The 23,375-nt window shown below is 44.2% G+C and overlaps 1 protein-coding gene across 1 annotated transcript in view; it reads right to left on the reverse strand.

Annotated features, from left to right (window-relative positions):
- Positions 1-629: 629 nt before the first annotated feature.
- Positions 630-23,375, reverse strand: part of IGF2BP3 (insulin like growth factor 2 mRNA binding protein 3) — a 515,178-nt gene continuing 492,432 nt past the window's right edge. Inside the window, exon 15 of the mRNA XM_069211519.1 lies at positions 630-3,001. Within this exon, the coding sequence (XP_069067620.1) occupies positions 2,897-3,001 (105 nt within the window). The 3' untranslated portion in view covers positions 630-2,896. The remainder of the gene's footprint in view (positions 3,002-23,375) is intronic.

A 23,375-nucleotide genomic window follows, 5' to 3' on the forward strand; every position in this document is an offset into this window, starting at 1 on the left:
CAACATACTTCATTTCCTTAAGCTGTGCATGTCAACGTATATTGCACCAATTTTTAAAAAGTGTTTGACGTTGTTAAAGAAATGTAACTTAGGAGAGGCCCTGTTATGTCTGCAGATCACCATTCTTGCACCTCCACTCAAAGCATACAGTCACAGGAGGAGATATTGTCAGCAGAAGGGGTAGAAAGTTAATGCAATATGGAGAATTGCCTCCAACTCTTCATATCAAATTCTGAAGCTTCTGTAGCTTTCTCCCAAAGCATTTTCTCCATTGCACAGTTACTTGACTTTACTCTACATAAATGTTGTGGTCTGTTAATCGAGTTATTTATTCACTGTATATTTTCTGGTATTCAAATTATGCTAATTTTATGTGCGGTTTTCCCAACTGTTCCTGTAAAAAGCCCTGAGTGAAGCCAGATGTGGCCATTGAAGACTGTCGTCCTTGGTACCAACAAAAAGATTTCTTGTAACCAGGCAGAAGAGGAAACCCTTACAATCAACTCTAACTTTTTTGGTATGATGTGTTTTGATAAGGCATACACTTATTTTGGCGCATTCATTTTATGTATTTTTGGAAGACACCTTTCAGATTATTAATGGTTTAAAAGAACATACAAGGTAACACATTTTTGTAGGAGTTAAACTCTTTATTCCATTCAGAGGCATCTGGCAAGTGGAGGCACATTGGGGACATGTTACTGATGAATAAATGATCCATTCTTTGTAGATAAACTGATTTACAGTATTACTTCCTACTGTAGCTATTCTTGAACACCAAAATTCACCCAATCGGAGCTGAAAATAAAAACATGATTTACTATACATAAGATTCTAGAAAAGAAATGTTATAGGATACCAGTTAGAAGCACAAATATGTAAATTAAATTTCATTATGATCAATGTAGATCCTTTTAAGGAACTCTTAGACCTAAACTCAGGAATCAACTGGAATTCATAGTGATATGCAGTGACAATTCATAGCTCTAGTCATTTAAAGAATCACAAAGTCAATAAAATTCTAACTCATGTCACATGGTCAAGAAGAACTCAAAACAGGTTTTGTTTGTTAAAATTATATCATTGTTATTTTTTAATCTACTAAATTATACATGAAGGAAAACATGTTGGATCATTTATTAAAATTGCTAATCTGTGCAATCAAGATTTTTGTGAGGAATTGCCTATTCTATAAAGAAATGCCTCTATTTCAATATGTATCTAAGAGGTAGATAAACAAAACAAACGCTCATTTTTGCTAGCTGTGCCCCTCACAGTGCGGCGTGGTAATTCGGATCATCTTATGCACAAAAAAGGTCAGATGTAACTGTGTGGCTCGGCATATTCCACACACCAGTCCTTATGTAGTATGTGTTGTCACATTTCTTATCTGAGGTAGACTAAAGCTTAAAGAAACTTGAATGTACTTTATTACCACAATTATCATTCAAATTACAATCTGAAATTAAAAATAATTTGGTACCTTTCTTATTGTCCCTGACATGTTACTCATTTCCGATATATGGTTAGTTGCATTATGTTCAGAAACCCTGCTATATGTTTTGTAAACGAGGCTGAAAGTTTGTTTTTAATCCTTCAAAATAAATCTTTATAGCCCATTACAGTGGCTGGCTATGTAAACCTAGTCTTTAGGGATTTTTTCAAACCATGTTTGAGAGTTTTCCCGTTTTACAAAAACTGAAATCAAGCTGATATGATCTATTAAAAGCATTGCTTACCGCCTCACAAATGCTCTGACAGATCAAATATATTAAACTTAAGATGAAGCTTGCTCTTTTCACAAAATGAAGTCCAAATGGGCCACAAATGTTTCAGTGTAAAATATTAATAGGTAGTGATGGTTAACAGCACAATTTATCTGTTCAACCAAGCAGCACCAAAAATAAAAAAGAGAATGATGCAGCCTTCTTAAAATATTTTCCCAACTCCAATCACTTGCCATTATTGTTTTCTGTCCTCAAATAAGTAGTTACAAAGCTTTTCATCTAGTCTTAAAAGAAAAATAAACTGCATCGCTGCAATCAGTATCTTGGCATGATTTTATAGTTTTTCTTTTTTTTTAAACATTTGCTTATTTTTAACACATGATTGTGTTGAACACCACAGAAAAACTGAAGCACAATTTTTCCTTCTCTTACTCCCATCAGCCAGCAGCTAGAAGTAACATTTTATGCTTTACTTATATATGGTTGTGGAAATTCTAGCTGGTGACTGAATTATTTTTATTTTTTTTTATTAAAAAAATAAAATGTTCAAAAACTATTAGCTTCATAAAGTATACAAATTCCAAAAAAAGCAAAAAGGAACAATTTCCCATTGAGGTACTAAATGCCTGAGGTAGTTTAGTAAAATGCATATTTATATGGTTGTGCCCTGGCTGCACCATTCAACACTTCCCTTAGGTTATTCATGGCAGAGTGAAGTAAAAATGCAGCCAAAATTAAAAAAATGACACTTCACAGGGCCAAAGTATAAGCCCACCCCTCCATATTTCTGGTATGCAACAGGGTACAGAAGAGCAATGCCTTTGCTGTTTTGAACCAATCAACCCAGGAGAGAAAGCATAATTGACCTGGGCTCTAAAACTTGGTAAATAATGTTGATTTAAAAAAAAAAAGAAAAAACTAGGTTAATTTGTTAGAATAAAACAAAAAGGAAGTGAAGGGGTTTTATATTTTAACGCTGAATTTCAAATCTTTGAGCAGATGTAGACATTAACCACAGAGACAGGGTTCAAAGTCTGCTTAGTCCTCAAACAGGTAACTGTTTAAATGGCACTTTTTCAGATTGGACCAACTGCAATGGAGTATCCCCATCTATTCACAGTCTGTCTTTGGTCGGGCATCTATCTCTGTGAAGGGCCAATGATGAAATTTTATTTTCTTCTCGACTGCGGCTGTCCACTTTGTGTTGTCTTTTGCTGCTGCTGCTGTTGTCTTCTCACCATCGTCAGAATCTCCTGAATTTTCCTTTGAGCAAGCTGTAAAAGTGAGATCAAACTAAATGAAATGTTTTTTTCAACTGGGATACTTTGGAACTCTGTACCCTTACTCGATTAAAGTCATCTGGGTTACCAAACACAAAAGTCAAATAAAATAAGGGAAACAAAAATCATTAGAGTAGCACAACTTTACCGGACCTTTATTTGACACTATATCAAAGTTGGGAGACAGACTTGACTTTACCAGACTACACGCGCCTTAAGCAGACTTGTTCTCATTATAGGGACTGTCGTCAGACATGTACATCAGTCCAGATAAAGACCAGCCTCTGAAATCAACCACTAGAAGAATATAGGCACACAAATGTTATGGTACAACCCGTGGCTATCGTTATTTGTTAACTTTTACCCACTCTTTGGAGCAGAAAACACTTTAAGATCCAAAACTTTAAGATCCAAGAATCAGAACACTGAATGAAAATACAAAAAATTAGAACCCTGAAGTCCCATATCGCCTCCTTGTCCACCATTTCCTTCTTTCTTCGTTTGCTGCTTCTGAGCAGATAAGTACTTGCTTTCTACTAACTGATCTTAAACTTAATAAGGCCTATTTGGTGTAAACAGTTGACAAGATAGATGACTGATCAATGAGTTTACCCAATTTCTGGGTCTGGGAAGTTGTTATAGTATGTAAAATATTTCATTTAATCTTGAAAGTGATTAGACGGCAACATTTGAATGCAAATTCGTTTACCTTACAATATCACACAATTCTGAATCACGTCTTGTAAAGAAAAAGGGCAACCAACATAATTTGAGGAAGTTTGTCATTGGCCTGCTTTGTTATGGACACGCATCTGTTTAGGACTTACTTTATTATGCTGTCGTTTTGTTTTTCTCAAACGTTGTGCTCGTTTTTAAACAAATGCACTTGGTTCTATAGTACTTTGAGCATATGTGAACTGTAGGAAGCTGGCTCTATATATACTATATGAGATATATTGTGCACAGAGTCCTGGGGTTCCCCAGAGGCTTAAGTAGATAATACTAATAAGCTCTTTTGTGGTAGTGTGGTTGAGCAGTTAGGCTCATCAGAGGGTAGTACAAAGCATCTGTTGTACACACACAATAGAAGAAGCACACACTTAATGACTTAACTCCACACCGATGGTTTTCATATAGCAAAAAATAATTTAGTTTTTAGAACCACAAGATTCAAGTTGCAGGTAAGTAGCTATAGATTTGTATTTCACACATATCAACAGTACTTTGTTTGAAATCAATAAGTTATACAGTTTTCGAATTATTGGCAATAATCTGTTTTAAAAATGGACACTGCAATTTTCAGAAACAGTTCGGGGGTGGGGGGAGTAACGTGGGCTCCTATGGTGACAGGGGGTACTCGGAATCAGGTCTGCCTGCAGTTAAGTACCCATGACTCAGAGGACAGACCAGGAAGGATTAGAGGAGCACTGGAGGGGCCACAAGTAGGCACAGGGGTGGCTGGGTGCAGGGTGCAAACAGGATGTTGGGCTTCAAATGCTGGTCTATGAGGGGACCCCGGGGGTCACTCAGAGGCTGCAGGCACAGTCCATGGTGGCCTCTTGGGCACACCATAGGTTGGACAGGGAGGAGGGCCGCCTGCTGAACGTGGCTGCACCGGTGGGGGGTTTCTCAAAGTCCTGTGGGTGCAGTGGGTTCTTTGGCGTCAGATATCTTCACCCAGAGCTTTCATGGTCAGGGGGTCCTCGGGACAAGGCGTCGTTGTGGAGGGGTGGAGAGGTCAACCCAGGGTAGGCACTTGCTTGGAATCGCCTGGGGATCCTCTCTAGTTGGTTAGACCACCTCGACGTGGGCGTCGGGTGCAGAGTGGTTAGGACTCACGTATTCGGAGTGAGATGGGAGTCCTTAGTTGTTGGTTTCTCTTTGGACAGGGCCAATGTCCACAGGGGTTCTTGGTCCTTTTGGGTGCAGGTCAGTCCTCTGGAGCTTGGCAGAGGTCACTGGTCCTGCTGGATGCGTTGCTGTTCTTTTGCAGGTTTTTTTTAAGTAGGAGACAGGCCAGTAGGGCTGTGGCCAAATCAGCTGTCATCTTCTTTGTCTGCTGGGGGCTCGTTAGGTTGCCAGGAATCTGGTGAGCTGGGTTCCAGGAAGCCCTTAAATACTAGATTTAGGGGCGTTACAGTAGTCATAGGCAGTAGCCAATGGACACTGTCCCTGAGGGTGGCTACACCCTTCTTGTGCCCACTCCCTTTGGCGAGAGGCGGGGCACATTCCTAACCCTATTGGTCCGTGTCCTCCAAACCAAGATGGAGGATTTTGCAGGAAGGTGGTCACTTTAGCTCTGGGCACCTTAGGAGTGGTCCCAGCTGAAGTTTTCACTCGTTTTTCTTAAGTTTCCCGCTCAACTGGCTGCCAATATTGGGGCTTCGTCCGGAGGCGGGCATCTTCACTAGATGGAGTGCCCTGGGGCACTGTAACATGAGGCCTGACCCTTTGAGGCTCACCGCCAGGTGTTACAGTTCCTGCAGGAGGTAGGTGTGTAGCACCTCCATCCAGAACAAGCTTTGTTGGTGGCCTCAGAGAGCACAAAGGCCCTCACCCCATGGGGTCAAACTTGTCTGCTAGTGGCAGGCTGGCACAGACCAGTCAGTCCTACACTAGCAGATTGGGTAAAATACAGGGGGCATCTCTAAGATGCCCTGTGTATGCTTTCTAGAATAAATCAATCAGTGTGGGTTTATTGTGCTGAGAAGTTTGATATCAAACTTCCCAGTATTCAGTGAAGCCATTACGGAACTGGGAGTTTGTAATGACATACTCCCAGACAATACACTTAATATGCCCACACTCCACTTACGTCTAAGAATGGACTTAGACACTGTAAGGGCATAATGCTCCTGCAGCTATGCCCTCTCCTGGGGTACAGTGCACACTGCCTTAGGGTTGGAAGGCCTGCTAGAGGGGTGACTTATCTATATCACAGGAACTGTTTTGTGGGCATGGTACCCTGAAAAGGGGGGAGGGAGTTGTGTGTGTGGGGGTGGGGGGGAGAGGGGTGGTGCATGTCGACTTTGCCTTTTTCTCCCCACCAACACACACAATCTGCAATGGCAGTGTGCATTTGTTTGGTGAGGGGTCCCTTAGGGTGGCATAACATGATGGGGCCGTTGGTACCTCTGGTGCCTTTTATGAGGGAGTTATCTGTATGCCAGAGGTGGAAACAATGGTACATTTTTTGGGAAAGAGCACTGGTGCCTGGTTAGCAGGATCCCAGCACACACACAGTCAAGTCAGCATAAATATCAGGCAAGGGGGGGATGGGATGGGGAGAAGAAATAAGTGCAACAAGTGCCAGTTTCCTGCGCATGCGCAAACGTTTAAAACATTGGATAAAACACAAGCCCCCACGCACAGAGTGTTTGGAGGAAATCATTTATATTGCAAGGCTGGGAGGAGAGGACAACGTTTTGGGCATGATTAGTGTGAGCCCCAGTACACAGAATATCAAAATATGGTGTTTGGGTAAATAAGCAATTCTTTATTTTCTCTACAAAGAGGAAGAGGAGGCAGAACTAGGTCAACAAGGGCACAATGCCAGAATAACAGCTGAGGACAAAGTGAATATGAGGATGTTTTTCTGATTTTACCTGAAGAAGAGTGGGAGAAAGGTGGAGACGTCATCAGGATTAACAGGAAAGTATTGCCAAAAAATCACTGCATACTTGTTACAGTAACAGGTTATGTAATAGAGTTCAATTCAAAACCAATGTAAACCTGGGAATTATATTTCCAACAAGTTAGACATTGTTCCTGCAGTAGATTTACAAATGCTAGCAAAAGATGCCGTAATAAAAGGCGGACAGCAGTTAGGACGGATTTGTAAGTACTTTTCTGGTGGAGAAAAAAAAGACATGGCTTGCAGGCCGGTGAAAGTTTAGAGAACTGAATTATGTGACTTACACACATTTCAAAATGGAAGCAATTCATTTACTGAGAGATGGCTTGCAAGAATTAGACTGGATAGTGAAAAAGGATCTCAAAGATGCATATTTCAGAATTTCAAATTTTTGGGAGAGTTACTGTTACCTGCAATTCAAACGAAGGGATCATTTATATTGGTTTCAATGATTTCCATTCAGACTTTTAGCAAACCACTTGTGTTTTACAAAGGTGTTAAGACTAGTAGTGCTTTTTCTTTTTTGAACGAGTGGAATAAGGTTGCTTTTATAGACAACATCCTGATTATGCATCAGGGTATGGATGTGTTGAGAAATCAGATGAATTTAGTAAAGCAGTTGTTGGAGACCGGTTTCATTGTCAATGTAGAAAAGTCAATTTTACAGCCTTCTCCAAACATGGAGTTCCCGGGTGTTTTGTAGATACAACCAAAGAACACAAAGATCAAGCAGATAACAAAATTTGAAGCTTTTATCAAAGAAAGAGGTGAGATTAAGAGAATTAGCACTTGTGAGTAGCCTTTTCAATCAGAAAGTATTTTGAGGCAATTTAACATACAGAGATTTGCAGCGTTTGAATTCTTCACATCTTTCAAAAAGGCCTGTTGCATGGAGACAATGTGGTAATGTCTTTGGAAGCAAGAGAAAAAATTAAGTTACTTACCTGTAACTGTAGTTCTCCAGTATTGGTATCTTTCAGAGATTCACATGTGTGAATCATTCCACTAAGTGGGAGTCCCACGGTATTATAGTAAGGAGTGTAAGTTAGTATAATAGGCTGCAAAAAGAATGCAAAGTTCAGTTTAATAGCCTATCTATGTCTTGTCTAACAAGAACCAATGTTTTCGATTAACCAATCAGAAGACAGCACCCTTTAGAACCTTCACCACAAAGGTTCCAATCCCTCAGGATTTTCCCTCACAAGGGTGAATACAAGGAAGGGCAATAAGGGGAGCGTCTTTGGGGAGGAGGGTGAGTCACATGTTAATCTATGAATGATACCAATACTGGAGAATTACAGTTACAAGCAACTTATTTTTTTCTCCAGTGCTGGATCTTTCATAGATTCACATGCTTGAATCGTAATAGTCAGCAGTTTGCAAATATAGTGATACCCGAAATTTAGCGGAAGGTGGGAAACAATAGATTAAAATTTGGCTCTGCTTATTGGAATAAATGGCGTAAAACAGCTTGTCTTACCGCAGCATTTGACTTATCAGCATCTTCCAGGCAGTAATGCTGGGTGAGTGTGCCTGCTGGATTAAGTAGCGCCTCTGCCAATCTGGTGAAGGGACATCACAGCAAACAGGGCCGTGGATGTAGAGTGGCCTTAGCTCTGTACGTCAAGGGTTTTCCTGTCTTTACATGGCCGAACTGGATGGCGCCTGCAATCCATTGTACAATCGTGGCTTTTTAGGCTGGAAACCCTTTTCTCAAATTACCAAATGTTACAAACAGCTGGTCTGACTTGCAAAATTGTTGTTGTTCAAAGTTAATAGAATTTGATGCATCTTTTAATATCTAGGGTGTGTAAAGCCATTGTTTGTGGATTTGGAAAAAATGTGTTTAAAATAATGGGCTCATTAAGATGAAAGTCCGAAGGTATTTTAGGTATGAATTTAGGATTAGTGTGATGGAGGACACTGTTTTCCTTCAACTGCATGAAAGGCTCTTTGAATGTAAATGCTTGTATCTCTACAACTCTTCTAGCCGATGTGAGCACTAGTAATAAAGCTGTTCTCAAAGTGAGATATTTTAAGTCTGCCTTGTGGGCTTGTTTGAACGGGGCTCTCATTAAATGGCTTAATATGATGTTGAGATATCAAGCAGGAGGTGGTTCCCTCACAGGAGAGAAGACCATGAAAAGTCCTTTTATGAACTGCTTGATGAACATAGAGAGGGGGATTTATCAGTTCTCCTAAAACAGGATATCACTGCTAGATGTACCTTTATGGATGAATGCGCGAGACCAGATTTCGCTAGGTGTAGCGGATATGGTAAAGTTTGCTCAGGCATTGAAGAGAATGGGTGTAAACTGTGTTGTTGGCACCACATACAAAACTGTTTCCACTTCAGTTCACGTGTCTTGTTGGTGGGGTCTGCTCATGCCTCTGCCAGAATTTCTCTACAGTCAGTGGAAATATTTAGGTTTTCGAATTCATGGGGTTCAGGAGCCAGGCAGATAAATCGGACTGGGGTGTAGAATATGGCCCCTGTTCATTGTTAACACTGTTGGACTGAGCAGGAGTTGTATGTTTGGTTGCTCCAAAAGGAGTGATTCTGTGTACCAGAATTGTCTGGGCAATTAATTAGCAAATAGGATGATCTTGCATGGCCCACTTCATTTTCCTTATTATCTGAGGAATTAACTGTATTGTGGGGGGGGAATAAGCATAAGCACATTTTTTTGACTGTCTTATCTAAAATGTATTCCCCACGATGCTTTCTTGTGATGCCAGCTTGCGTAATACTGGCATTTGGAGTTCTTCCTGGTTGCAAATAGGTCGAGTCATGGAGCATCCCATCACCTGAAGATGGTTTGTAGGATTTGATGGTCTAACTCCCACTCGTGGCAAGTTGAAGTCAATCTGATTAATGTGTCTACTAGCACATTTGAAGACCCTGGCATATGTTCCTCTCTGTGTTATCCCTTTGTGTATGGCCCACTTCCATATTTCTTGTACTTGGTGTGACAGGGTGGACTATCGAGTTCATCCCTGTTTGTTTACATAGTGCATGCTGGTGGTGTTGTCCGTTCTGATGAGTACGGATGAACCTAGAATTCTGGGAAGGACAGAGTGCTAGAGTTCCAGAAGACTGATGTGCATTCTCCTTTCAGAGTGGGACCATTTTCCGCTCATTAACAGATGCTTAGAGATGGGGGATCCTCCATCTCAGTAGGGACACATCTGTTGTAATCACACAATCTGCCACTCGTGGCAGAACATAGACCTTTTGAGATGTTCTGGTTCTCAGCCCACCACTGCGTGGAAGAAACCATTACTGAGGAGAGGTGGAATGTATCAGTGAAAAATCCCTGTGTTTGTGTTCACTGCTTGTCTAATTCCTCTTGCAATGTACTCATGTGAAGCCAGCAGTTTGGAATTAGGGAGATGCAGGAACACAGCATTCCTAGGAGCGATTTGTACATCCGAACTGAAAGACTTTCTTCTGGTGAGTTTTTGAGGCAATTGCTGGATGATCTTTTGTCTTTCCAAAGACACGGAAGCCTGGTCTGTGTTGGTGCCTAAAACTGATGCCTCTTGAATGTCTGGTGTGAGACCTAGTTTCTTGAATAGTCAGACAAAGTCTGGTATGCGCATTGGCTTTTTGAGATGCTGGGGCCTTGATTAACTAGTCGTTCAAAGTATGGGAATACCTGGACACATCTTTCTCTTAGGTGGGCTGCCACTGGTGCAAGGCATTTGGTGAATATTCGCAAAGCTGATTTCAACCCAAAGGTAAGTACCTTGAACTGGAAGTGGGCACCGGCTACCTTGAATCATAAATACTTCCTATGATTAGGATGAGTAGGGATATGGAAATATGCATCTTGGAGGTTGAGAGCGGTCATGTGGTCCCCATTGTTTAGAAGTTGTAAGATGTCTTGTAAGGTGATTATTTGAAATGATTGCTTCTTAAAATACTTTTTTAGTTGCTGTAAATCCAAGGTAGGGCACCAGTCTCCTGAATTTCTCATGATGAGAAAAACGGGAGCAGAATCCCATTCCTTTCTGCAACTTCAGAACCTTTTCTATTACCCCTTTATCATGAGAGAAACCTCCAGAAGTAATTGTTTCAGACACTCTGGGTGGAACATTTGATTGTTTGTTGACAAATATGAGGGTATGTCCTCTGGCTACGTCATCGAGAAACCATTTGTCTGTTACGCATTGATGTATAAATTGGGAAATGCGATCTCATAGAAAATGTAATTGAGGGAATGGGGTAGCCAGCACCGGTGCAAGGTCATTGTTTCCTTGTAGTGTCTACCTCTGGTGGTTTGCTTCTCTCTTGTTGGTTGTTTGTAGGTTGCTGAGGGCAGGTGTCTGTATTGCTGGGTGCACTGGGTAGGATATTGCCCCTGATAGGGTTGATAGTTGTCTATAGGGTTGAAATGTTCCTCAATAGGAGATAGTGCACCTGCCCCTGGCTCTACAAAAGAGCTGCCTCTTAATTTGCGGAGTTCCCAAAAATCTGGCAGTATCGGTATCTGTTTTGATGGCTTGAAGGGTATTGATGTGTTATCCAAACAATTATTTGCCATTGTAAGGCATGTCTAAAATTGTGATTTGAACCTCTGGTCTAAAAGATGTAGCTTTTAACCAGGCTTGCCTTCAGAGTACTGCTGCCCCAGCCAACTGCCAAAAATTGTCAATGAAATATCAATGGCACAGTCTTATTTCCGCTGAAGCTCATTCTCCCGCCTGGAGAATCTTTCTTGCTTCTTCTTTAGAATCGTCAGGTAGAAGATCAATAAACAGATGTCGGACCACATTTTTCTGTTGAATCTTGCTAGAATCGCCAATTAGCTGCATGCACTGTGAGACCTGCCACACTTGAGAAACGTTTCCCAATGGAATCAAGACAGTGTCCCTCTCTATCTGGTGGAGTAATTATAGGTGTATAGGGGTTCTTTAAATGCCTTTGAGCCGATTGACTGATAATGAAGTCAGGCCTGGGATAACCCACTAGGCATGCTGGAGCGTCATCTGGCTCTTTATACTTTTTATCCAGTTTGGGTATTTATGCTGGTATTGTAGCTGGATTTTTCATAGTGCCGATACCCTCCTGCCAGATAAAATCTATTATAGGTACCACCTGCACCAATTTTGTCACAGACTCCTTGAAGTCGTGTAAGAAACAGTGTTTGTTTGGAGGTTAGGGAGAATTGAAATCTCTTTGCTGCACATTCCATTATATTATGAAAGCCACCTCTATTGTCTGGTGGTGAGTCTACAGGAGGTTGTAGAGGTAGAGATGGTGGTTTTATAATGTAATCATCCCACTTTGTCCCTGGACTGGTGCAAACCGGTTTATGCAGGTAGGGCACCAAATTTGGCCTTCAAAACATACCAGTGGCTTGGGGAGGCTACCTCTCTAAAGCCATGTAACACCTATTTCCAAAGGGATACAGATACGCAGATACCTGCTCCCTGGGCCTGCCATAAGGGTGACTTGCAGTGACCTATAGTGAAAGGGTGCATGCACCTTTTGACACCGCCTGCAATGTCAAGCCTGCAGACATTTTGCATGGGCTTCCTTGGGTGGCACAATACATGATGCAGCCCATGGGGAACCCCTGGTGCCCCAATGCCCCGGGTACATATGCATCGTATACTTGGGACTTATATAGGGGCACCAGTATGCCAATTGTGGGGTATGCTAAGTCCTAAGCAACCGAACTTGGAGGGAGAGAGCACAGTCACTGGGGTCCTGGTTAACAGGATCCCAATGAACACAGTCAAAACAGTGACAGCAGGCAAAAAGTGGTGGTAACCATGCCAAAAATAGGGTACTTTCCTACAACCTGTAATTCACCAGTGTGACTTACTGACATTATGGCTACTAAATAGGTGACTTACCAAGAAAGAAATTAGTAAAAAGGGCTAGGTGTAGCTGAGTCGAGGTGTAAGGTAGCCAGATATCTGCAGACATAGAAGGAAGCATAAATCTCTTACCATAGTTGTAAGAGAGTTAACGCGGTTCACAGTACATTAGTGAATTACCTTTTTTCACCTAACTAATTAGCAAGTTTGTGATAGGCCCATAGGCCTTCTTTAGTGTGTTCATGCTTTCCTGGGGCAAGTTGGGTTAACCAACTTCTAGGACTTCAGAAACCAAATCCCTATACTGAGCTGCCTGTGGTTCACAGTACCTGCATCTGCCATGGTACGTTTATGAGAAAGGTCTGGCCTGTTGGAGAGCTTCTCGCATGAGAGAATTGGCAACCTTAGAAAGGTTGAGAACCATGGTTGTCTGGCTTAAGTGAGGGCCCCCATGATGAGATGTTTCCTAAAGTTTTCTTACCATGAACGGTAGAAGTGTGAGATGAGAAAAAGCATATGCAAAGAAATCCCAGACCAGTCCATCCACAAAGCATTACCCATGGATTGGATACATAAAAACCTAAAGGTGAAGCTTGGGAATTTTGCATAGGGTGAAGAGGTCTATGTTTGGTGCCTCCTGAAAGTAAGGGAGTAAGACTTGTGGTTGGAGTTCCCACTCATGAACTTGTCGATGCATCCTACTGAGCAGGTCAGCAAAGTGATAGTCCACCCGACCGGTACTATGCCAGGAGATGCACTTGATAGTGTATCACCCAATGCCAAATTCTCTGCAATAGAGCCAACAGTTAAGGAGAGTTAAGGAGCCACCTTGTTTTTGCAGGTAAACATGGCGGTCATGTCAGTTCACACCAGAAGACCTTGCCCTGACTATTTGGGAAATAACTTTGAAGGCTAGGTGTATGGCTCAAAGTTCAAGATTGTAGATGTGGAGACCTCGTTGATGAGATCGCCACAGACCCTGTACTGTCAGATGCTCCACGAAGCTGGCAAGTGATGCATCCCTGTAACGGTCGCCTGCAGAACCAGGTCTGCTGCGGTTACTGCTGTACCACTACTGCAAAGAACGATGGGTGCTGGCCCATAGCAACAGTTTATCCTCCCAGTGACCCCCCGTGCTGTTACCACTATGCTGAGAGGCACACTTGCAACAGACTCCTATGGACCCCTGCTTGAGGAACTATGCATGAGGCCATCATATCTAGGAGACGCATCACCGCTTGAACTGAACGAGAACGGACTGGCTGAAAAAGAGGTAGCAGCTGCTGGAATGCTGCCACCTTTTGCCCAAGACTGCATTGTGGACTGGCCCTAGGACGGGTTGGAAAAGAGGCTGGAGGTACGATGGTGCTGACTGTAAAGCCCAATTTGAGGAGTAGGGAGATGGTGGGCTAAGCAGTCTAGTCGGTTTAAAATCCTGATCACTTGTCTAATGATGCGAAGACATGAGTCTTCTCTTTCTAGGATGGGTGGCTACCACCCCTAGACATTTGGTGAAAACCCTTGGGGCCCTGGTGATTCCAAAGGGCAACACTTTGAACTGGTAGTGCTTACCAATTGCCATCAAGCATAGGTAGCATCGATGGGCTGGATGGATGATGGTTTGAAAGTAGCTGTCCGTTGGGTCTTGTGTGGCAATGAAGCTTCCTTGCTGAAGCAGGGGAGTGACATCCTGTAGGGTGCCCATGTGGGAGTGTTGAGATGCACTTGAGGCAGTTACGCTTGATGATAGATAGAACCCACCAATCTGAGGTGATCTCTCTCCTCCCAGGTCTTGGAAATGAGCCCCCAGCTGAAGAAACATGTAGGCCACCCATGGCCTTCGTAGTGTCTGTTTTCTCATTTATCTTTTCCATCATCTCATCAACATGCTGAATGTCAGGCTGATGAGGTGTTACTGGACTTTCGGCTTGGAGCTAGAGATACGCTGCCAACAGTGGCAGTGGAGGATCACCAAAACTTGTTTCGCCAAGCTCCTGCTGAAGCTTCTTGAGGATTGGATTCTCAAGAGTTTGCGGTCATGTCTCTTTGAGAAGATGTTGGTTTAGACCCAACAGTGCTTTCGGCCTTCGATGTGGCTACCGCAAAGGTTCCTGGAGCGTCCTTGAAGTAGAGTCTTTGCCTTTTGGGCAAAGTGCTCCCACTGGCAGAGATATTGCCTGTGCCAGGGGTAAATAATGAGATGAAACTTTCTTTTGCCAACCTCCTGTTTGAGCTTCTCTAGGATCGTCCTCTCCTCGGAGTCTGCTGTCAAGAGTCTTGGAGCAGATGTTGGTATCGACACAACAGTGCTTTCGGCCTCAAAATGTCCAGTACTGAAATTACCCTGATCAAGGCCACTGCAGAAGCCTGGGGGAAATGAGCTCCTAGGCATATGAGAGGGCTCCATCTGGGGCCGTGAACAGCATATTTATATGCACAGGGCAATCCACATGGACAGGGTTAGTTTCTGCAACACTCTTCCCTTTTTCGCATTGGCAAAGACAGCAAAAAGTTGGGTTTGACTAGTGAAGATCAAACAGCCTGAAGAGTGTAGGAGGCTCCCTATGTAGTGTGCAAAACCAGGCACACTGTGCTATGTCCGGACAACCACACATTGGTTTACAGAGGTAAAACCTAGACCACCTGCTGCTCTAATTCTTTAATGGTAGCTTGGTCAAGCAGTTAGGCCAATCTTGGAAAATTGCAAAGCATTTTTTAGGAAGCTGGCTCTATATATAATATATCAAAATAAGATGTGTGCACAGAGTCCAGGGGTTCCCCAAGAGGCTTGGCAGAGGCAATAATAGATAATACTAAATTTGGGGTAGTGTGGTCAAGCAGTTGGGCTTATCAGAGGGTAGTGTTAAGCATTTGCTGTACAAACACAAGCAAGTGAAAACACACACAATGACTTGACTCCAGATCAATAGGTTTTTATATAGAAAAATATTTTGTTAAGTTATTTCTAGAACCACAAGATTCATTTAGCAGGTAAGTACATTAAATGAAAGGTACTTTGCATAGTAATACTTAGAACTTTGAATGGAATCAACAATGTACAGAGTTTTCTTTAAAATGGCAAAAAGCTATTTTAAAAGTGGACGCAGTGCAATTTTCATCAGTTCCTGGGGAAGGTAAGTAAAGTACAGTTTTTGAGGTAAGTAACAAACTTACAGGTTTAATCTCCGGGGAATAGGTAGCCCACTGTTGGGGGTTCAAGATAACCCCCAAACACCCAGCACCAGCAACATAGGGCCAGTTAGGTGCAGAGGTCAAACAGGAGCCAAAATAATGTGGGCCCCTATGGAGACGGGGGTACTCTGGTTCCGCTCTGCTTGCAGGTAAGTACTCGTGTCATCGGGGGGCAGACCAGGAGGGTTTGAAGGAGTACTGGAGGGGCCCCAAGTAGGAACAAAAACAACACCCTCAGCTGCATGGGGCAGCCGGGTGCAGTGTGCAAACAGGGCATCGGGTTCTCCATAGAACTCTATGGAGGGACCCGGGGATCACTTACGCGCTGCAGGCAGGGCACAGGGGATCCTCTTAGCAAGCCACTGACTGGGTGAGGGCCGGCCTGTTGGTTGTTGCTGCACTGGTGGTTTCTCGCAGGTCTGGGGGCTGCAGGCGCAGTGCTTCTCCTGGCAACGGATATCTTCGTCCTGCGCAGTCAGGGTGGGGGGGTTGTGTCCCCTCGGGATTCCCTCTGCAGGTGACATCGTAGGAATGTAGAGAGGTCAGCCAAGGGTGGACACGTAGTCTGAATCGCCTGGGGATGCTCTCTGGCTAATTGGTTCTCTGGACACCGTCCGGGGGCGTTGGGTGCACAGTAGTGGGACTCACGCTTCTGGAGTGAAGTGAGTCCCTTTAAAGATGGTTTCTTTGTCTTTTTTTTGGACAGGTCCGCTGTCTACAGGTGTTTCTTGGTCCTCTGTGATGCAGGCAGTCCCCTGGAGGCTTTTCAGGGGTCCCTGGTCCTGCACAACGCATTGCTTCTTCTCTTGCAGCTTTTTGTAGCAGGAGACGGGCTGGTAGGGCTAGGGCAGAGTCAGTTGGTGTCTCCTTTTCTTCTCTGCGGGGTTTTCAGGTCAGCAGTCCTTCTCTTGAGGTCATCAGTAATCTGAAGAGCTGGGTTCAGGGTCGCCCCTAAATACTAAATTTAGGGATGTGTTAGGGTTAGGGAGCAGTAGCCAATGGCTACTGGCTGGGGTGCCCTGGGGCTCTGTAACACCAGGCTTGAGCCTTTGAGGATAACCACCAGGTGTTACAGTTCCTGCAGGGGGAGGTGTGAAGCACCTCCACCCAGGACAGGCTTTGTTTCTGACCACAGAGTGCACAAAGGCACTCACCCCATGTGGTCAGAAACTCGTCTGGAAGTGGCAGGCTGGCACAGACCGGTCAGCGTTGCAGTAGCAGTTGGGCTAACATACAGGGGGCATCTCTAAGATGCCCTCTGTGTGCATTTATCAATAAATCCCACACTGGCATCAGTGTGGGTTTATTGTGCTGAGAAGTTTGATACCAAACGTCCCAGTATTCAGTGTAGCCATTATGGTGCTGTGGAGTTCGAATGAAACTCTCAGACCAGACCATGAAAACTTTTAAAATGCATATAAAATCAGTTAATGCATTTACCAATGTCTTTCTTCGGCCAAGGTCGTCAAGAGGTCCTGTGGGCCAGCTGGAGAAGTTTCAGCAGTTCCCGGTTTTGGCAGGAAAAACTGCTGAAAAGTCCTTAGAGCTGGTGTAGGACTACTTCGAAAAGCAATGGTGGACTTCAAGGTGTGTTTGGTGGGTCCCCTCAGAGTCGAGGTCACAGGGGGTGAGGGACCCTTAGAGCACAGCTCCTTTTCCGGTGCAGGGAGGCCAGGTGCAGAACAGAGAAATGAGCCAAGAGTTGTGCGCAAAGGTGCTCTTGGAAGCAGGAGGAAGGTTACTTTGAAGGTCGCTTGCAGGTCAGCATGGCCACTCTAGTGGGTGGTCCTGGTGGTTGCTGAAGTCCCTTGACTGGGACTTCCTCCTGGTCCTTTTGGAGTCCAGTGTGGACTTTTCTTCTTGCTGCTGGATGTTGAGTGACCAGTACCCCAGGCATTGCACAGTTCAGCCACTGAATGATGCAGTGTCACTAAACTTTGCAGACTTGCAGGGCATGTCTTCCAGGTCAGTCGGGTAACATTTGGTCCGGTTGGAGCAACTGGTTCCTTGGTCAGCAGCCAGTCAGTGAACTGGACTTCACTTGTCTTTGGGATTTTATTGAAAAAGAGTAATGCCTTCACTCTGGAGGGAGATCTGGTGATTTTTAAAGTCCATCCAATGTCTGAGCAACCCCTCAATGACGATTGTCGAGTCCTGGGTGCAACCGGCAGGGTTTGGCGCCTTTTATTTTGTGCAGCAGGGTACCAAACAACCCAGGGTGCAGAGTGGGCATCATGTAGTTATGAAACCCGTACTGACCAGTGTCTAACACATGCATGTAAAATGGCTGCTCTGTTCACTTACTATGCCCCAGGTTTGGCAGGGACACAGTAAGGGGCATATTGTTCATGCATCAATGTCCACACATGCAGTATAGTGCACCCTGCCTTAGGGCTTGAAGGCCTGACAGGGGGTGACTTAACTATACTGCATGCAGTGTGTAGGGAACAGAGACTGTGTATCATGTTAGTTTTGCATCTTAGGATTGCACCAGGACACTCAGCCTGCAATGGCAGTGCTGGGTGCACTTTGATGCCTGGTCCCTGTGGGTGGCACAATCTGTGCTGCTGCCTTCAGTGACTTAACTTTAGTGCCTCATGCCCTGGGTACCTTAGTACCATTTACTAGTTACTTATAATGGCATCTAAAGGTGTTTCCAATTGTGCCTGGTAGTAGGGGCCCTAAGCAACAACAACTTTGAAATCACATCAAATATCAGGCAAAGAGTGGGGGCTAACCATGTCAAGAGGCCCTTTCTCACAAAGGGGAACAAAAGGTGGCAGCCTGTCAAAAAGACAAATGCATGTCCAGGCAGCCAAAGGGCCTCTGCCAGTAAGAGCTCTATGACAGGTTTAGATATAGGTAAGATTAAGGTAAGGTAAGGACCATGTTAAAGTCTCATTGAGGCATAATAAGAGGTAAACCTATGCAGGTCATTTTAGAAAGCACATCATAAGTGGTAACCTGAACAACAAGGGATAGTCAGGCAAACATAGAAAGGCTCAAAGGGATGACAACCGTTAATAGTGCCCCCCTGAAAGCCTCACTGGACCAGAGATAGCACAAACCACAAGACAGTTAGCTTGGTTTGTACAGGATCAACATCATGGTCCACAAACTTCAACCAGAATATGAAAGTTTGGTAGGTAGCTTAAAGATTAACACCAGCTAACTTAGCAAGCAAATCAAACCACCCAGTTGCCGCCAGTCAGTCAGTCCTCAAACAAGGAGGTGAAGGCTTTGGAGTTTTAGGTGCAGGACAAGCCCCGTTGCTGAGACAGATCATCCTACAGAAGAGGTAAACCGATTAGTGGGCAAATGTTCAAGCTCAACAGATGACAGCATACTCTCTTGGCCCAAGTCAGAGCGAGCAATATGATTTGAGCCCAGTCTTTTCTGATCCTCAAAACTTGGGGAATGAGAGGTAGCAATGGAAAGTTGTAGCCCCTTCAATCATGCCACACCGCAGACAGTACAAGTCTCCCATTGAGCCTCCTAGTGGAAACTCTGATCTGTAATCATGATACTGTGAGTTATCAGTGGTGGTGAAAAGATTCAACCAAGACACACCTCACAGGTTGAAGATGCCTTGAGCCACCTCTGGCATTAGATACCATTGGTGGTCTGCCAGTTGACATTCGCTCAGTTTATCCTGGTGTTGAGTGAACCTGCTAAATGATTGGCCTACTAGAGGGATCCTCTATGGGCCCAGCCATGTACAAAGGCCATTGCCTCCAGAGACATGGTCCATGACCCAGCATTAGGCTGCTGCGTGTTGCAATATCACATGGCAGTCTTACTTTCAGTCAAGACCTGACTGGTGGAAGCCAAGACAACCTTCACAGCCAACCTGATGTGGTGATTGAGTAGACTGAAATGGAGCTTCTGCTCAGCTGAAGGGCAGAGGGCTCTTATTCTGCATTTCTCTCAAATAGGTGTCCCAACCTCAAGATGATGCATCCATTGCCACTGTAAATTCTAGGTGGGGAAGGGAGAGCAGCCTGCCACAGAAACAGTTGATATCAATCTGCCACCACAGATGGTCAAGTCTATCTACTGAAATGTGATTGCTGTCCATAGAACCACACTGGAAGAAGAGATTATACTGCAAGGCTCACATGTGTCAGTGAGCCCAGATCATCAGGAATTTATTCTGAATGTTCTGGACTTGCTGCAGGGTCAGAAAGGCCTTGAACGCTGGTGAGCAGGGCAGCTCCTATGAGGGAGAATCTGCTGCGCTGGTATTAGATGGCACTTCAAGTTGTTGATCGAAAACCCCAGAGATGACAGAATTCCCATGTGGCAGTCTGCCTTCAGGAGCCAGACATCAAGGTGTTGGAGTGCATCTGACCCAAACATACAAAGGTAGGCCCTAACCACCACCCTAACTTTCGTATTCATTCCAGGGGCAGAGGTGAGGCTAAGGTGTAGAGTGACAAATTAGAAATGCTGCAACAACACCTTCAACTAAATGGTAGCAGCTGGGGGACTGCAGGATAGTTACACACAAGTGTAAGTCCTTAAAGTCCAAAGACAAAACCCACATTCTATGGGTCCAGGGCCTTGGCCAAAGTCAGCATCTTGAATTTAATCTTCTGCAAGCAGGCATTCAGAGATGAAGATCTAAAATTAGCATGAGCCTTACATCATTTCTGTACACCAAGAAAAAGAAGGAGTAACACCCCTTTACCGATCTCTGCCTAAAAGCCGTTCTATAACCTCTAGTCAAAAGCGACAGCTTCTTGCAAAAAAATGGCAGCACAAGCTCCTTACGGTTGAGGAAAAAGACGCAGGATGGGAGAGGGAGGCTGTGAACAGTCAGGAGTAAGCTCTCTGTACAATCTACAACTCCCACTGACCCTGTGTAAAAGCCATAATCCTATCCCTTTCTGACCAAGCAACACCATGTGCAGATAAATGAAAACTGCTTGGCCACAGTTGCAGCAGTCAAAGGAGAAGAATGCAGCCCGCTGGTGTACTCTTCCTGTGCCACCAACACACCTCCTTGAGTTTGAAGGAGCTCTACTGGCTGATGCACAGGTTGAGAGGGCTAACCTTCAAGCATTATTTGAACTTACCGCATTGCTGGTGGAACTGACTTACCATGAGATCAGGTGTGCCATAGCATGGCTGCCCTTTAAGTGATCCAACACACATTTGGCCTTTTCATTGAAAAAGTCATGAGTCTTCGAAAGGCATGTCCACCTGAGATGGATAAGCTACTTGCCTGTAAATCCTAGTTCTCTTCCCGGGGGTATCCTCAAAGTCTTAAACACTGAATATTCCCACCCACGTGTGGGGACCCCCGAGCATATTAAAAAACACATGTATATGTATGAAATAACTATGAAAAATAACATTTTAGTAGATACTTTCAATAGCAATATAATACATACATGTGTAAATAGCAATGTAATCTATGTTGAGAAACAGGCTAAAAAAGCTTTATTTTCTGGAGTTTTTTTTTTTTTTTTTTAAACTAAAACCTTCAATTAAAGTTAAAACTTTCTGTATTCAAAGTAGAAGGCATAGAAAGTATAAGCAATCCATTTTAAAAGAGAAAAACTACATTGAAAATAAAGGAGCATTATTAGCCAATAGGCTGCATGCAGGTTAATACATTAGAACCAAAAACCTAGCACCGTGCCTTTAAGACCCTGAACACCTCCAGTATCCCACCATGCCTTAGGGGTGAGAGTGAGGTGACAGTTAGGTCAGTACTTTTTTGCGGTGATAACGAGCAATTGCCTAGTCACATGAGTATCCTTGGAAGAGAACTAGGATTTACAGGTAAGTAACTTATCCTTCTCTTCCAGGGGATCCTCATCAAAAGTCAAACACTGAATAGAATAGCAAGCCCATCCCCACTCTCTGCGGACAGAATGATAGAAGCGCAGGAAAAAAACACTATGCTATGCAAATACATTTCTCAGAGAAGCTTGACCTACTTGAGTATCTGCTTTGGCATCCGAATCTATACAGTAGTCTGGTGAAAGTATGTACAGATCTCCATGAGGCAGCTTTGCAAATCTCAGAGATAGGTACATTCCTAAGAAGGGCTGCAGTCGCCGCCTTCCCTCTCGTCAGAGGGGCTGATTTTAGGCCGAAGGGCAGCACTTTGAACTGGTAGTGATAAGATGAGCCTACGAACCGAAGAAATTTCTGATGTTTGGAAATGATTGGAATATGAATGTACGCATCCTGTAGATCTAAGGAGAACACCCAGTCTCCTCAATGTAGCTGAGGGAAAATCTGATGAAGAGCCAGCATTCTGAATTTTTGTCTTTGGATGTATTTGTTCATATGTCTCAGATCCAGAATGGGTCTGAAGGACCCTTCTTGGCCTTTCTTTCTCACCAGAAAATAGCAAGAATAAACTCCTTTTCCTCGCTGAGTGAGCTGAACCTGTTCGATCGCTCCTTTCTGCAACAGATTGCGAACTTCTTTTCGTAGTATCGAGTAATGAGCAGGTGCTGACTTTGTTGGCAGTAGAGAAGGTGGAGAAGATTTGAACCGAAGAGAGTAACCATTCTCTACAATGTTTAGCACCCATTTGTCTTTTGTAACGGTGTGCCACTCGTGAGCGTGATTGGTAATACTTCCCCCCCCACTTGAGTGGTGGACAGGATTAGGGGAAGCGAGTCCTCATGCTTTCCAGCTGCCTTGGGAGTAGACTGATGCGGTCTACTGGGAGCGCAGTCTCTCGTAGTTCTCCGTTGCTGAAAGGCAGGCCTCTCCTGCTTCTGTTGAGGCCTCAGAGACCAGTTAGGAGTTTGAACCCTCTGCTGAAAAGGGTGCTTGTCATAGGGAGTGTATCTCCATCTATATTCTCTTCGCCTATCGAGGCCCACTGCCTTCATCGTGTACCTCAGATTTCATCCTCACCATCTCGTCAGTGTGAGATACAATTATCGAGGTTCCACTGAATGGAAGATTCAAGATTCTGTGCTGTGCCTCCTGCTTCAATCCTGTAAGTCGCAACCATGAGGATCTCCTTGCACAAATGCCATGTGCATAGCCATGGGCCGCTAAATCTGTGCTGTCTGCAGCAGCACTAATGACTTGGTTGGAAACCAAAATCCCCTCTTGCAAGATCTCCTGAAAATCTTGCCTATATTCCCTAGGCAATTTGTCAACAAATCTGTTGAGGGAGTCCCACAAGGAATTGGTCGTACCTTCCGAGGATCACTGGAGACCTTCATGCACGCTGCTGCAGTGCCACACATCTTCCTGCCCAATGAGTCCAAATGTTTACTTTATCTGGAGGGACCGTAGATGACGACGCCACGGAATGAGTTTTCCGGGCAGCAGCCAGAATCACAGAGTCCGGAGGAGGATCAGCTCTAAGGAACAAAGGATCCTGGTCTGGGGCTTTATCTTTTTTCAAATCCGAGCCAGAGCAGAACTAAGGCTAGCTGGAGTAGGAAAGGTGTCCATAGCCGGTTGTAAAAGACCAGGAACCAGAGGCAGTAATTGTCTGGAAGAGGCACGTTGATGCAGGGTCTCAAAGATCACTGAAGATGATGTAGTCGGTTCTGGAATATCTATATTCAGTTTTTGAGCCCCTCTGACCAAAACCTCATTGAAGGTAGTAATGTCATCAATTGGGGATACCCTTGCTGGAGGGGAGTTAGTTAACGTGGGAGAATAGTCTCTCAGAGAACTCAGATGCGGTGGACCATGAAGCAGATCTTCGCCGCCGTGATCTTGAGG

The sequence above is a fragment of the Pleurodeles waltl genome, chromosome 10 (assembly GCF_031143425.1).
Source record: "Pleurodeles waltl isolate 20211129_DDA chromosome 10, aPleWal1.hap1.20221129, whole genome shotgun sequence".
Taxonomy (NCBI): Eukaryota; Metazoa; Chordata; class Amphibia; order Caudata; family Salamandridae; genus Pleurodeles; species Pleurodeles waltl.